General features: G+C 35.9%; 2 protein-coding genes across 6 annotated transcripts in view; one reads left to right on the forward strand and one right to left on the reverse strand.

The window, feature by feature from the left end:
• Positions 1–4422, forward strand: part of LOC141278596 (filamin A-interacting protein 1-like) — a 64008-nt gene extending 59586 nt beyond the window's left edge. The window contains exon 5 of the mRNA XM_073804347.1: positions 2672–4422. Within this exon, the coding sequence (XP_073660448.1) occupies positions 2672–2744 (73 nt within the window). The 3' untranslated portion in view covers positions 2745–4422. The remainder of the gene's footprint in view (positions 1–2671) is intronic.
• CMSS1 (cms1 ribosomal small subunit homolog) overlaps positions 1–17248 on the reverse strand; it is a 383373-nt gene that overhangs the window by 268986 nt on the left and 97139 nt on the right. The window lies entirely within an intron of this gene.

Below are 17248 nucleotides of genomic sequence, written 5' to 3' on the forward strand. Positions count from 1 at the left end.
TGCCAGGAAGGCACCTAACTGGACCCTATGCTGAGTGCTAAGGATGTGATGATGAATAAAAGCTTTCAAGGGACATACCCTTCAGTATGGGGAACAAAGACACAAAAACAAGTGCAATGTTGTGTTACAGATGCAATGACAACTGAGAATACAGAGCAGGCACAAATGAAGGATCATTCTCTAGGCCTGGTTGTATCTTACTTGCTTCAGAGTAGGGGTATTGGCTGAATGTCGTAATGATCTAACACTGTAACACCGAGCTGGACACTATAGTACTCAAAAACTTTTTTTCCCCCTAAACCATGGAGACCTATTTCCCCCTTGGGAAGCATAAACAGAAAGGTTAATGCAATGATATTATGAAAAGCACAGCCTACCACATACTCAAAGTTAAGACTCAACGCAAAATGATGGGTTTTAAGTGCACCAAAAGACTCCACTGTTCCTTGGGCCTGCCAGTGTCACAAGATCCCCACACTAATCACATCTTCTTGCCTAAAGGGATTAAGTGGGTTTTTGATTTGTTTTGTTCACAGTTCCTCTGCAGGGCCAAAAGCATGGAAAAGTATAATAAATATTTGTTGAATAAATGACTAAAATGTAGAAAAAGTTGTTACATTTTAATTTATTATTTTCCATTAATATCTTCTCATAAATTAGCTTCTGGATTAGTTCTTTTCACTTAGCCCAGCTTTGGAGAATAGTATATAAAAGAAGTCAATTTTGATAGGGGAAGCAAAATAAGCTTGAGAGCTTTGGGATTATCCTAGAGAGAGTAGATATAAAACAGGATGGGTCAAGGCACTGGAGGAGAGAATGATCCAAAAATGGATTTTAAAGTTAAAAAACATAAGAAACATTAACCATTTAAAAAGCTAAAAATAACTCTCTCAATTCATACTTTGCATAGTTTTTGTACCCTACATTTTCACTAATAAAAACATCATGAACATTTTCCTAAATCACCAACTACTCCTCAACACCGTAATTTTTAAGTACATGAATGCTACTGTGTCATATAGATGTAATTTATTTAACAAGCTCACTATTGTGGGCATTTAGATTCCTTCTACTTTTTCACTTTTATAAAGTACACTATGATGAATAGCCTCATATTCCAATTAATTTTTACACCCTCCTGATTGTTGCCTTAGAATAAAGTTTTAGGTGTGGAATTGCTGGGTCAAAAGTTATAAAACTTTTAAGGATTTTGAAAACTGTAGCTAAATTGCCATCTATAAATAGACTATTTATACTATCACTAGTAATGAAGGAGAGTACCCATTTCTTACTTCATAACTTTGCCTGGGACTAAACTTGAATCTGACCTCATTTAAAACATGACGTTAAAAAGTATGTAAAGTGAATGTTCGTAACATGAATCAGACTTTCCCACTGACTTAAGCTTTGGTTTTAGAGATGTGTTACTTCTGACAAAAAAAATTCTAACATATCACCAAAAACATACTCAAACATAACATTTCCTTGAAAGAATATTTTGCCATTGTCAATATAATTTCAGTATATTTCCTCTTTCAGTATATTTCCTCTTCCCCGACAAATTCAGATGGCTTATCATCACTGATGTTCCAAAACACTGCTTCTGTTGCTCTTTCTCTGAAAGGTTTGAAACCTCCTCTCTCTGTATAATCCCACACAAGACTTAAGAGTCCAAATTCAGAATCCTGGCTCACCTTTCCCACCACATGACGAATTTGGCAATAGTTCATAATGCTTATAGTACTGGCCTTACAAAGACAAGTTTGATTTGTTTAACACTGTGGAATCCAAAGTTCACTTTGTCAAATTCCCCTTTAATAATTCGGTTGGTTAGGAGTACGTGAGAATTCCATAACAATTTCTCCTATTCAACTCAATTTCTACTCGCCAATTCTCACTTCCTCATGTATCCTCCCTATTTATCATGCATAATACATTATGCCCATAGTATTTTCCCATTTATTTCTATGACTTTCCTGATGACAGCGTGAAATATCTGAGATGCCTGGTGAACAGGTAACTTATATCTTCAGAAGATGTTTCAGAAGAAACATATTTGCAGGATTTATGAGGCTGAGTACGTGTTTTCTTCAAAATAATTAATTTCTACCTCACAGTTTGTCACTTTATATTATGCTTTTTTTTTGTTCTGAGTACATATGACATTCAAGGCATTTCATGCCATAACAAACACTGGAATATATATATATACATATATATATATATATATATATATACGCACACACATATATATATATATACACACACACTCACACACACACACATATGTGTGTGTATATATATATATATGTAAAGAAAAAAGTTAGGAAAAAAGAGAATCATGTGTGGCTGTCACAACACTTTAGTAAACATTTCCTTCAAAGATATCAGAGAGATCTCAAAATGCAATATTTATCAGTAATGCCCGTTAGTGAGGACCAAATATAAGTGGCAATTAAAAAGACCATTTCCCTGTGGGGCACAACTGTCATTTGCTTTATGTCAAATTACTTCTTACTCTAAACAGATTTGTCGATTAATCAAATTCCAGCTAATAATCTACTCAAGAACACTCCAGCTGTTTTATACACATACTTCCAAACATGATAGCATTAAGCCATTAGGACAGCACTTAGATTAAATGAATGGTCTTTTATGTGTTTATTTGCAGAGACAAAGATGGAGAACCCCCGTGGCTTCTTCATGTAGAAGAATTCAGTGGCTTACTCTCAACATTCCTTTGAAAGATAAGATTTTTATCAATAAACAAAGAGGCACAAAATAACAAAAATGTTGGAAGGGGGGAAAAAATCACTCCTTAATTTTCACCTGTGTTGAAATCTAAGTGAGGCATGCCTCAATAACAAAGCAGAGCAAATCAGATAAAACTTCATCCTGAAAAAAACCTCTGGATGGCAAGAAATGAATTCTCTTCTAGACTGGAAGGGTTTAATCTTGAAACATACCCCCTTGTCTCTTCTGAATAAGCCTGTATTTTTCAAATTGATTTTATTTTGTTTGTTAGGGAACATGTGGGGCAGTCACTCAGTTTCCACTTCCAGTTCCAGAAAGAAGCCTCAGGAATCCAAAGAGGTTTGTAGCTTCGGAACGAACTTTTCTTGTACCATGACTGAACGCTCAGAACTCACCAAAGCATGCAAAGAACCCAAAGAAAGTTGGTTAGCTTCTTTGGACTTCAGATATACCATACAAGGGTGAGAGAGGGAAAAAAGGACAAACATACAATCACAGGCAATTCAGATGAACCCAAATTCCAAAATGTTTCAGAAACAATGTTCAAGCTCTGCTTTTATTAAATGGTGATAGCTAAGTCATACTTTCTTGTAGATGGTGTATTTATTAACAATTATTTTCATTAAAAATATATCCAAAACATAAAAGGGCATGTGGCGGGGAGGATGCTGCAGCCTCAAATGCCTTCAGGGGCCAGCAGGGTAAGGTAAATGACAGGAGCAGGCTGGCTGTATACAATAGGGAACGGTGAAGACCTCGAAAACCTGCAAAGCTCAAGCCCATCTGGTTAGCTATCTAAATAATTACTTCAGTATTATCAATAAATAAGAAATAGGCCCTATGACACAGTTGATCCAGAAATGAAGAAGCAAGACTTTAGGAGTCCAGCTCTGAGAACAAGATATGTATGGTGAGGAAAGAGAACCAATGTTCTCTGGAACCTTATAACAGAAGATGTGTACTGAATCAGGAGGATAAGCACTGGGCACCCACACTAGGAAGTACAGGTGAGGTGGACAAGCCTGTTTATCATGGCTTCTTTTCTGCCTTCTCTTTCCCACTCGTGTATAAGCTCCTCAAGAGCTGAGACATGTTGTTTTGTTTATCTCTGTATCCCTAGCCCCTTGAAGAGAGTGCCCAATGGATATTTATAGAATAAATAAGTGTATTACTCTCTCCAAACATAGTCACTAACATGAGTACTATAACTGGTAGCAGCAGCTACGGGGACTTCAGAGGAGCTGTTGGTTTTAGTGGAGACGGCTGCCCAAAGGTCCCCTGCTTTTTTTTTTTTTTTTAACTTAAGTATACTTGATTTATAATGTTGTGTTAGTTTCTGGTATACAACAAAGTGATTCAGATTTTATATGTGTGTGTGTGTGTGTGTGTGTGTGTATAAACACGTATGCATTCTTTTTCAGATTCTTTTCCATTACAGTTTATTATAAGATACTGAAGACAGTTCCCTGTGCTATACAGTATGACCTTGTTGTTTATCCATTTTATATATAGTAATATGTATCTACTAATCCTAAACTCCTAATTTATCCCTCTCCCCCTTCCCCTTTGGTAACTATAAGTTTGTTCTCTGTCTGTGAGTTTGTTTGTTTTGTAAATAAGGTTCCCTGCTTTTTGATGGCAAAAATAAAAATGTGTTATTCTTTGTTACTGCTTCTAAATGTTTTTATACTGACATATATATGTCACACTACTGAATTAATATAAAAACATTAAATTTCGTCAAGTTCTGTGTGTGTGTGTGTATATATATATATATATATGTATATCTCACACATTTGAAAACAAAACAAAATAATAAAATGACAACAAAGGTGCAACCAGCAAAATCAATATTGTGAGAATTCTGTATAACAAACAACTTGCTTTCATTAACGAACAACGTACAGGGGAAATATAGAGGGGAAATTTTAAGCTAAAGGAATTTAAACATTTCCATAAAGTGCAAAGCATGATCTTATTTGAATCTTGATTTGAAGACACTGTAAGAGACAAAAAGAGAGATAGACAGAAAATATGAAAATCAGGGAAATTTGGACACTGTGATATTTCACAATATGAAAGAATTATTCCTCATGTTTGGGTATGTTAATCGTATTGTGATGTATATTTTAAAACAAAACCTTATCTTTTAGAGATATATTCTGAGAATATTAAAAAATGAAATAATAGGATGTTTGGGATTTGCTTCAAAATAATCCAGATTGGGGAGCATAGTATAGGGAAGGAAAAGTAATTCCCCCTCTACCCTTTTGAGTTCTTCACTAAGACCACTGAAATAAAAGACAGGTTAGAGGCGCCTTCAAGATGGCAGAGGAGTAAGACATGGAGATCACCTTCCTCCCCACAAATACATCAAAATTACATCTACATGTGGAACAACTCCAACAGAACACCTACTGAACACTGGCAGAAGACCTCAGACTTCCAAAGGAGTTTCTTCCCAAGGCAAGAAACTCCCTGCATACCTGGACGTGTGGCTGACAGGGACTTGGTGCTCTGGCCGGGTGTCAGGCCTGAGCCTCTAAGGTGGGAGAGCCAAGTTCAGGACATTGTTCCACCAGAGACCACCCGGCCCCATGTAATATCAAACGGCGAAAGCCCTGCCAGAGATCTCCATCCTAATGCTATGACTCAGCTCCACTCAACAACCAGCAAGCTACAGTGCTGGACACCCTATGCCAAAAAACTAGCAAGACAGGAACACAACCCCACCCATTAGCAGAGAGGCTGCCTCAAATCATAATAAGGTCACAGACACCCCAAAACACAGCACCAGATGCAATGCTGCCCAGCAGAAAGAAAAGATCCAGCCTCATCCACCAAAACACGGCACCAGTCCCTGCCACTAGGAGGCCTACACAACCCACTGAACCAATCTTACCCACTGGGAGCAGACACCAAAAACAATGGGAACTACGAACCTGCAGCCTGAGAAAAGGAGACCCCAAACACAGTAAGTTAAGCAAAATGAGAAGACAGAGAAACACACAGCAGTTGAAGGAGCAAGCTAAAAACCCATCAGACCAAACAAATGAAGAGGGAATAGGCAGTCTATCTGAAAAAGAATTCAGAATAATGATAGTAAAGATGATCCAAAATCTTGGAATGAGAATGGAGAAAATACAAGAAACGTTTAACAAGGACCTAGAAGAACTAAAGAGCAAACAAACAATGATGAACAACACAATAAATGAAATTAAGAATTCTCTAGAAGGAATCAGTAGCAGAAAAACTGAGGCAGAAGAATGGATAAGTGACCTGGAAGACAAAATAGTGGAAATAACTACCACAGAGCAGGATAAAGAAAAAAGAATGAAAAGACTTGAGGACACTCTCAGAGACCTCTGGGACAACATTAAATACACCAAAATTGGAGTTACAGGGGTCCCAGAAGAAGAAGAGAAAAAGAAGGGACTAAAAAAATATTTGAAGAGATTATAGTTGAAAAAATCCCTAATATGGGTAAGGAATAGTCAAGTCCAGGAAGCCCAGAGAGCCCCATACAGGATAAATCCAAGGAGAAACACACCAAGACACATATTAATCAAACTATCAAAAATTAAACACAAAGAAAAACATTTAAAAGCAGCAAGGGAAAAACAACAAATAACATACAAGGGAATCCCCATAAGGTTAACAGCTGATCTTTCAGCAGCAACACTGCAAGCCACAAGGGAGTGGCAGGGAGTGGCAGGAAGTGACATATTTAAAGTGATGAAAGGGAAACCAAGATTACTCTACCCAGCAAGGATCTCATTCAGATTCGACGGAGAAATTAAAACCTTTACAGACGAGCAAAAGCTAAGAGAACTCAGCACCACCAAACCAGCATTACAACAAATGTTAAAGGAACTTCTCTAGGCAAGAAACACAAGAGAAGGAAAAGACTTACAATAACAAACCCAAAATGATTAAGAAAAGGGTAATAAGAACATACATATCGATAACTACGCTAAATGTAAATGGATTAAATGGTCCAACAAAAAGACACAGACTTGCTGAATGGATACAAAAACAAGACCCGTATATATGCTGTCTAAAAGAGACCCACTTCAGACCTAGGGACACATACAGACTGAAAGTAAGGGGATGGAAAAAGATATTCCATGCAAATAGAAATCAGAAGAAAGCTGGAGTAGCAATTCTCATATCAGACTTAATAGACTTTAAAATAAAGACCATTACAAAAGACAAAGAAGGACACTACATAATGATCAAGGGATCAATCCAAGAAGATATAACAATTGTAAATATTTATGCACACAACATAGGAGCACCTCAACACATAAGGCAAATGCTAACAGCCATAAAATGGGAAATCGACAGTAACACAATCATAGTAGGGGATTTTAACACCCCACTTTCACCAATGGACAGATCATCCAAAAGGAAAATAAATAAGGAAACACAAGCTTTAAATGATACATTAAACAAGACGGACGTAATTGATATTTATAGGACATTCCATCCAAAAACAACAGAATACACTTTCTTCTCAAGTGCTCATGTAACATTCTTCAGGATAGATCATATTTTGGGTCAAAAATCAGACCTTGGTAGATTTAAGAAAACTGAAATCGTATCAAGTATCTTTTCTGACCACAATGCTATGAGACTAGATATCAATTACAGGAAAAAAAATCTGTAAAAAATACAAACACATGGAGGCTAAACAATACACTACTAAATAACCAAGAGATCACTGAAGAAATCAAGAGGAAATCAAAAAATATCTGGAAATGACAATGAAAACACGATGATCCAAAGCCTATGTGATGCAGCAAAAGCAGTTCTAAGAGGGAAGTTTATAGCAATAAAATCCTACCTCAAGAAACAAGAAATATCTCAAATAAACAAACTAACCTTACACCTAAAGCAATTAGAGAAAGAAGAAGAACAACAAAAAAAACCCCAAAGTTAGCAGAAGGAGAGAAATCATAAAGAAATCAAAATCATAAAGATCAGATCAGAAATAAATGAAAAAGAAATGAAGGAAACAGTAGCAAAGATCAATAAATCTAAAAGCTGGTTCTTTGAGAAGATAAACAAAATTGATAAACCATTATCAAACCATTGCTCATCAAGCAAAAAAAGGAGAAGACTCAAATCAACAGAAGTAGAAATGAAAAAGGGGAAGTAACAAGTGACACTGCAGAAATACAAAGGATCATGAGAGATTACTACAAGCAACTATATGCCAATAAAATGGACAACCTGGAAGAAATGGACAAATTCTTAGAAAAGCACAGCCCTCCAAGATTGAACCAGGAAAAAACAGAAAATATAAGCAGACCAATCACAAGCACTGAAATTGAAACTGTGATTAAATACCTTCCAAAAAACAAAAGCCCAGGACCATATGACTTCACAGGGAAATTCTATCAAACATTTAGAGAAGAGCTAACACTTATCATTCTGAAACTCTTTCATAATTTAGCAGAGCGAGGAATACTCCCAAACTCATTCTCGAGGCCACCATCACCCTGATACCAAAACCAGACAAAGATGTCACATAGAAAGAATACTACAGGCCGATATCACTGATGAACATGGATGCAAATATCCTTAACAAAATACTAGCAAACAGAATCCAACAGCACATTAAAAGGATCATACACCATGATCAAGTGGGGTTTAACCCAGGAATGCAAAGATTCTTCAATATACACAAATCAATCAATGTGATACACCATATTAACAAACTGAAGGAGAAAAACCATATGATCATCTCAATAGATGCATAAAAAGCTTTCAACAAAATTCAACACTGATTTATGATAAAAAACCCTCCAGAAAGTAGTAATAGAGGGAACATACCTCAACATAATAAAGGCCATATATGACAAACCCACAGCCAACATCATTCTCAATGGTGAAAAAGTGAAACCATTTCCACTAAGATCATGAATGAGACAAGGCTGTCCACTCTCACCACTATTATTCAACATAGTTTTGGAAGTTTTAGCCACAGCAATCAGAGAAGAAAAAGAAATAAACGGAATTCAAATCGGAAAAGAAGACGTAAAACTGTCACTGTTTGCAGATGATATGACACTATATATAGAGAATCCTAAAGATGCTACCAGGAACTACTAGAGCTAATCAATGGATTTGGTAAAGTAGCTGGATACAAAATTAATGCACAGAAATCTCTTGCATTCTTATACACTAAGGATGAAAAATTTGAAAGAGAAATTAAGGAAACACTCCCATTTACCACTGCAACAAAAAGAATAAAATACCTAGGAATAAACCTTCCTAAGGAGGCAAAAGACCTGTATGCAAAAAACTATAAGACACTGATGAAATAAATTAAAGATGATACAAACAGATGGAGAGATATACCATGTTCTTGGATTGGAAGAATCAATTGTGAAAATGACTATAAAACCCAAAGCACTGTACAGATTCAAAGCAATCCCTATTACCAATGGCATTTTTCACAGAACTAGAACAAAATCTTTCACAATTTGTGTGGAAACACAAAAGACCCCAAATAACCAAAGCAATGTTGAGAAAGCAAAATGGAGCTGGAGGAATCGGGCTCCCAGACTTCAGACTACACTACAAAGCTACAGTAATCAAGACAGTATGGTACTGTCACACTGGCACAAAGACAGAAATATAGATCAATGGAACAGGATAGAAAGCCCAGAGATAAACCTACACACATATTGTCACCTTATTTTTGATAAAAGAGGCAAGAATATATAATTCAGAAAAGATAGCCTCTTCAATAAGTGGTGCTGGGAAAACTGGACAGCTACATGTAAAAGAATGAAATTAGAACACTCCCTATCACCATACACAAAAATAAACTCAAAATGGATTAAAGACCTAAATGTAAGGCCTGATACTATAAAACTCTGAGAGGAAAACATAGGCAGGACACTCTATGGCATAAAGCACAGCAAGATCCTTTTTGACCCACCTCCTAGAGAAGTGGAAATAAAAACAAAAATAAACAAATGGGACCTATGAAACTTAAAAGCTTTTGCACAGCAAAGGAAACCATAAACAAGACAAAAAGACAACCCTCAGAATGGGAGAAAGTATTTGCTAATGAAGCAACTGACAAAGGATTAATCTCCAAAATATACAAGCAGCTCATGCAGCTCAATATCAAAAAAACAAACAACCCAATCCAAAAATGGGGAGAAGACCTACATAGACATTTCTCCAAAGAAGATATACAGATTGCCAACAAACACATGAAAGGATGCTGAACATCACGAATCATCAGAGAAATGCACATCAAAACTACAATGAGGTATCACCTCACACCAGTCAGAATGGCCATCATCAAAAAATCTACAAACAATAAATGCTGGAGAGGGTGTGGAGAAAAGGGAACCCTCTTGCACTGTTGGTGGGAATGTAAATTGATACAGCCACTGTGGAGGACAGTATGGTCGTTCCTTAAGAAACTAAAAATAGAACTACCATATGACCCAGCAATCCCATTACTGGGCATGTACCCTGAGAAAACCATACTTCAAAAAGAGTCATGTACCACAATGTTCATTCCAGCTCTATTTACAACAGCCAGGACATGGAAGCAACCTAAGTGTCCATCAACAGATGAATGGATAAAGAAGATGTGGCACATATATACAATGGCATATTACTCAGCCATAAAAAGAAACGAAATTGAGTTATTTGTAGTGAGGTGGATGGACCTAGAGACTGTCATACAGAGTGAAGTAAGTCAGAAAGAGAAAAACCAATACCGTATGCTCACACATATATATGGAATCTAAAAAAAAAAAAAAAAATGTTCTGAAGAACCTAGGGGCAGGACAGGAATAAAGACGCAGACACAGAGAATTGACTTGAGGACATGAGCCGGGGAAAGGGTAAACTGGGACGAAGCGAGAGAGTGGCAATGGACATATGTACGCTACCAAATGTAAGACCAATAGCTAGTGGAAAGCAGCCACATAGCACAGGGAGATCAGCTCAGTGCCTTGTGACCACCTAGAGAGGTGGGATAGGGAGGGTGGGAAGGAGACTGCATGAGGGAGGAGACATGGGGATATATGTATATGTATAGCTGATTCACTTTGTTATACAGCGGAAACTAACACACCATTGTAAAGCAATTATACTCCAATAAAGATGTTAAAAAACAACAAAGAAAGACAGGTTAATAAGAGAAAACCAAACAGAAGTTTATTAACATGTATAACTCATGTATATATGGGATATACTCGGGGAAAACCATTAACTCTATGAGATGACTTAAACCACAACCTTAAATACTGATACCATCTTCAACTAAAGACAAAAGAATGAAGAGGAGTGGGGAAGGGGGTAGCCAGTTATGGGAAGTTACCAGGAAAAGCAAGGGTAAGATTGGTAGGCAGATTTAAGTCGGTGCCTTCTCTGCTGATAAGATTCTCTTGTGATTTAGTCATCCTTCTCTTTCTGGTACTGAGAGGGAGACACCCTTACAAATAGAGATTTCCTTCATAAAAGTAAATTTCCCTTAAAAAGAGTAACTCTACTCTTGTTTTCAGAACTTCTCCTGTATCTGCTGATTATCAAAATAATCAGCTCAAAATAATTCTTATGCTAAAGAGACATTTTGGGGTGGCATAGTCTGCTACCCTTCAGTAGGGTGGTACAGAAGAAACAAGACTGGCCAAGAGTTGATAATTATTGAAGCTGTAAGAGGGACCCATAGGGGTTCATTATACTATCATCTCTACTTTTATATGTGTTTGAAATAATTAAAAAACAAGTGAACAAATAATAACACAAGAAAATAGTTAGAAAATTTAAATGAACAGAAAAGTATAAAATGAAAATTAACACCTTCCTTTGACTTTACCTCACTTCCTACTCTCCAAAAGTAAACTGTAGTTAATAGTTTTCTGTATATATTTCTAAAAATTTACTGTAAGCATATACCAGCAATTTGTAAAGGAGAACTTCCTACCTTATATAAAAAAAAGTGGCTGCATATTATTTCGTTTTAGAGATGCAGTTCATTTGGCCATGCTCCATGTATGGGTTTCAGATTGTATTCTGTTTTTGTTGTATTTGCTACTAAACATTGTCCAGTGAATTGACTCTCAGTAACTTCAGATGCATGTTAATTCCAAGTTTCTTTCAGAAACAAGTTACTCATTGGTAACTTTGTGTTTTTTGCATAATGAAGAACTAAAACCCACAAGAAAAGAAGCCTTTGTGTAGGACCCTAAAGACAACACAGAGACTGTAGTGGGGATGGAGGTAGGGGACAGCACTGAGATAACACTTCCAGAGTGAGGTCCACAGACCCCACTCATGTACTTGTTAGCACCTTCCCTGAGAGTCCTTCAGATCTCCTAGCAGGACAGAGCTGTAAAAGCTACAGAAGCAGGGATCTGATGCAATAGCAGCAGCTCTGGCAGTTCAAACGAAATTTGTACTTATCTGCAGTAGTCACCTGATGAAGTGAACAAAGTGACCACAGAAGAATCAAAGGTAACAGAATTCTAAAAGCAAAGCCTGCATATACTTTCTTTATGCTGCCCCAAACACAAGGGATGATACTTATTTGGATAGTGCACTGCCATTGAGGGGAATAGGACATGATTCATGAACTCCAAATTGTCCCTAGAAATTTTCTGGGGAATCAGAAATAAAGCAAAATAAGAGATAAAACTATTATGAACCTGTGACCCATTGCCATCTCTGGCCACTTTTTTCTTTCAGAGAAAATGATACAGATAATTTTTTTTCTTTTCTAAACTACTCTAAATTTTACAGTAAGACTATAAATCTCATTTCTTTGTGATTTTAATTCACGTATCCTGGATGACAAAATATTGAGCACTTTCTTTGATGAAATTAATGGTGTTTATAGATCATCCTTTGTGAAATGTGAAGTCTTTAACACTTTTTTTTTTCTTTATAATTAGGTTGATTGTGTTTTTGGTATTGCATCATAGGAGTTATGCTTTCTTCTGGAAGTTTTATAGTTTTAACTTTTATGTTTTGGTCTCAAATAAATTTTTATTTCATGTGAGATAGGGTTTGAGGTTCACATCCTTTTCCTTATGGCCATCTAGTTGTTACTGCAACATTTGTTGATATTTTGCCCATTGAATTGCTTTTAACTCTCCATTTAAAATCAATTAATCATATAAATGTTCATCTATTTCTTTCCATTAAATGGATTTTAAAAAAGAGTATAAATCTCAACAGATAATAGTTTTAATATATGCTAATACAGCTTATAGGTGGAATAAAGTTTCTCTTCAAAATATAAAACTATGATAGATGATATATACATATAAAGTAGCACACAAGATCATCATAAAAACTTAGATCTAGGCACAGATCAAATAAAATCAATGTTTTGCCTTTTAGGAAACATGAACAATCTCAGAACATTTTTACTTTGTAAGTTAAACTAATACAATGATAATAATAGCAGTAACAAATCCTAAGAAATCCACTGAGAAAACTACTAGAACTAATAAGCTCAGCAAGGTTGCAGGATACAAGATAGATCAATATACAAAAATCAATTGTATTTCTACACAGTAGCAGTGAGCAAACCAAAAATGAAATTAAGAAAACAATTCAATTTATGAGAGCATCAAAAAGAAATAGATATTTGAGAATAAGTTAAACAAAAGAAGTACAAGATATACTCTGAAAACTACAAAACAATGTTGACAGAAGTTAAAAAAAAACTAAATAAATGGCAAGACATCCCATGTTCATGGATCAAAAGACTTAATATTTTTAAGCTGCAATACTCCCCAAATTGATCTAGAGATTCAGCACAATCCTTATTAAAATCTCAGATGACTTCTTTGCAGAAATTGATATGTTGATCCTAATTCACATGGAAATTCACAGTGCTCAGAATAACCAAAACAGTCTTGAAAAAGCAGAACAAAGTTGAATGTTTGATACTTCCCAGTTTCAAAACTTGCTACAAAGCTACATTAATCAAGACAGTATGGTACTGGCAAAAGGATGTGGAAATAGATAAATGGGATAGAATTAAGAGTACAGAAATAAATTATCATGTTGCTGGTCAACTGATTTTCACCAAGTGTGCCAAGGCAATTCAATGGGGGGAAGAACAGTCTTTTCAAAAAGTAGTGCTAGGACAATGGAATATTCACAAGCAAAAAGAATAAAGTTGGATCCTATACCTTACACTACATCCAAAATTTAACTCAAAATGGATCAAAGAGCTAACTAAATATAAGGCCTAAAATGATAAACCTGTTAGAAGAAAACAAAGGCATAAATCTTCATGACATTGATTAGGCAATGGTCTCTTATATACGACACCAAAAGCACAAGCAACAAAAAGAAATAAACTTGATAAACATCATCAAAATTAAAAATGTTTCATCATCAAAGGACACCATCAAGAAAGTGAAAAGTCAGCCCACAGAATGATTGAAAATATCTACAAATCCTACATCTGATAAAGGGTTTGTATCCAGAATACATAAAAGTCACTTACAAATCAACAATAAAAGATAAAAAATCCAATTAAAAATTGGCACAGGATCTAAAATGACAGTTCTCCAAAGAACATATACAAATGGGTGATAAGCACAGGAAAAGATGCTCAGTATCATTAGCCATCAGGGAAGTGGAAATCAAAACTATGAGATATTACTTTACACCCACTAAAATGACTATAATAAAAAAGACAGATCATAACAAGTGTTAGTGCGGATGTAGGGAAATTGGAACTCTCACACACTGCTGAGTAGGAATGTAAAATGGTGAAGTTGCTCTGGAAAGCAGTCTGTCAGTTCCTCAAACAGTCAAATATAACATTAGCATAAGACCAGCAATTCCATTCCCAGGTATATATCCAAGAGAAAGGAAAACATATGTCCACACAATAACTTATACATGAATGTTCATAGCAGTATTATTCAAAATAGCCAAAACAGAAACAACTCAAATGTCCATCAACTGATGAATGATCAACAAAACTGTGGTATATCCATGCAATGGACTACTATTTGGCAATAAAAAGAAACCCTGTGTCCGTTAGTGGTCATTCTCCATTTCCCCTCCCTGCCCCCTGGAAACCATTAATCTGCTTTCTGTCTCTATGGATTGCCTATTCTGGACATTTCATAAAAATGGAATCATACAATATGTAGCCTTTTGTATCTGACTTTTTTCACTTAGCATAATGTTTTCAAGGTTCACCCATGTTGTAACACCTATCAGCACTTCATTCTTTTTTATGGCTCAACAAAACTGCAAGGGTCCATATGGATAAAACTTGACTGATCTAAATGATCAATATGATAGTTACAAAACTATTAATGATAATGGATATTTCTCACGAGATATAGGTTAGCTATTTTCTTAAAATTTTACAAGGAAGACCTTTTAATGCCAGATCACACTCATGAACCAAAGGGCAAAGACTTGAAAATAAGCTAATGGGGATATCCCAAAGGGAAGTGACCAATGGCAAATGATTATTTGCTGGGGAAAAAAAAAGGATAAAGCATTTTTGTTTAATATGGAAGAAAAATAAAAGAGGGACAATGAGGATATTTATCATCCATCCATTCATTCGACATTCATTTAACCTAACACTAAGAATGGAACTAGGAACTAGGGAAAAGATAAAGAATAAGATATGGATGCTGTCTTTGAGGCTGCAGTAGAAAACATAAGTAGGATGAGGTAATTAATTGTGGGCTGCAATGGAAACATGTATAGAGTGCTCAGGGATCCCATCTGAGGGATGGATTACTTAGTTCTGCATGGAGGGAATGGGAAAGCATACCAGCAGGGAGCAGTTAGCTTAAAGGCTATGTGGATTCTTATCAGGCAAAGAGGAGAAATGGTATTCCAGGCAGAAAACCACACCCACAGGTACAAAGGACTGAAGAAGAGGAGTTTGTGGAATTAACTCTGCTGAAGATGAGTAGCTTAGGGCCAGGGTATACAGACCCTATGTGCCATTACCCTAGAATTCCCCTTTATCCTGAGCCTAAAAGAAATCAGTCATGCAGAAAAATCTCAACCTGCCATGGGTGATTAGTCAGAGAAGCTATGACATACACAAAGCACTGTGTTAGGTGTGTTCAGAGTGAAATTTGGAAAGAACATATGTAATAACAATATTAACACCACCACCCAGAAAACTACTATAAACAAAACACCAAAGAGCGCAAGGCTCTTCAGAAATGGATTCCATGTTACCCACTGCTGTACAACTTCCTGATAAAGACTTAACAACAAAATGGATTTGGAGAAGTACATGCTCATTTGGCTACATTAAATGGAAAAATAAATCTCATTCCCACCTAAATCCCAAAAAGGAGATGTGGGTGTGTAATATGCTACCTAATCCCTTTTGCCTGGCCTAAAATTGGCTAATTACAGCAACATGTGAATAAACGGCACAAAGATATAACTAACTGGAACAGAGAAAGGAACAAGGGTGTCTATTTATTTTGACTGTACCCTGAGCTCTGCTAAGAAGACATTCCAATCTCCATCTCTTCATCCTTGAAAAGAGCTATTTAGCTAACCTTACTTAGAGGATATCACTGTCTTTGGCCATCTTTTGAGTTTGGTCCCAACTTTCTTGAGCAAATTTGATAAAACAAAAAATTAACTTGAGTTCTGGGCTGATGTTTCCATCTGCAAAATGGGCAGAAATAGCCTTCCTACCTACTACTTTCCTTGCACAAGGGCTAATGAAGAAAAATATGGGCAACTATTTGGGCAAAGAATTTGAGATCTATGGATCAAAAGTGAAATATAAACCAAGTGAAGTGTTTATTTACATATGGGGATATTTTGAATTACAGAGCATTACTCTTTATCAATCCAAGGGCTAACTACTACTATTTCCCAGATAACCTTTAAAAATTACTTCCTTTAGAAACCATAACCAAAATGAAAAGACAACCCACAGCATGGGAGAAAATATTTGCAAATGAAGCAACTGACAAGGGATTAATTCCCAAAATATACAAATAGCTCATGCAGCTCAATATCAAAAAAAACAAATAACCCAATCAAAAAAATGGGTGGAAGATCTAAATAGACATTTCTCCAAAGAAGACAGATGGCCAAAAAGCACATGAAAAATGCTCAACATTGCTAGTTATTAGAGAAATGCAAATCAAAACTACAATGAAGTATCACCTCACACTGGTCAGAATGGTCATCATCAAAAACTCTACAAACAATAAATGCTGGAGAGGGTGTGGAGAAAAGGGAACCTTCCTACACTGCTGGTGGAAATGTAAACTGGTATAGCCACTATGGAGAACAGTATGGAGGTTCCTTAAAAAAATAAAAATAGAATTAACATATGAATATGGGGATATATGTATACATATAACTGATTCACTTTGTTGTATAGCAGAAGCTAACACAACATTGTAAAGCAGTTATACTCCAATAAAGACATAAAAAAATAAAAGAACTTTTTTAAAATGAGAAAAAAAAAAGAATTACCATATGA

This window comes from Tursiops truncatus, chromosome 4, assembly GCF_011762595.2.
Source record: "Tursiops truncatus isolate mTurTru1 chromosome 4, mTurTru1.mat.Y, whole genome shotgun sequence".
Classification (NCBI taxonomy): Eukaryota; Metazoa; Chordata; class Mammalia; order Artiodactyla; family Delphinidae; genus Tursiops; species Tursiops truncatus.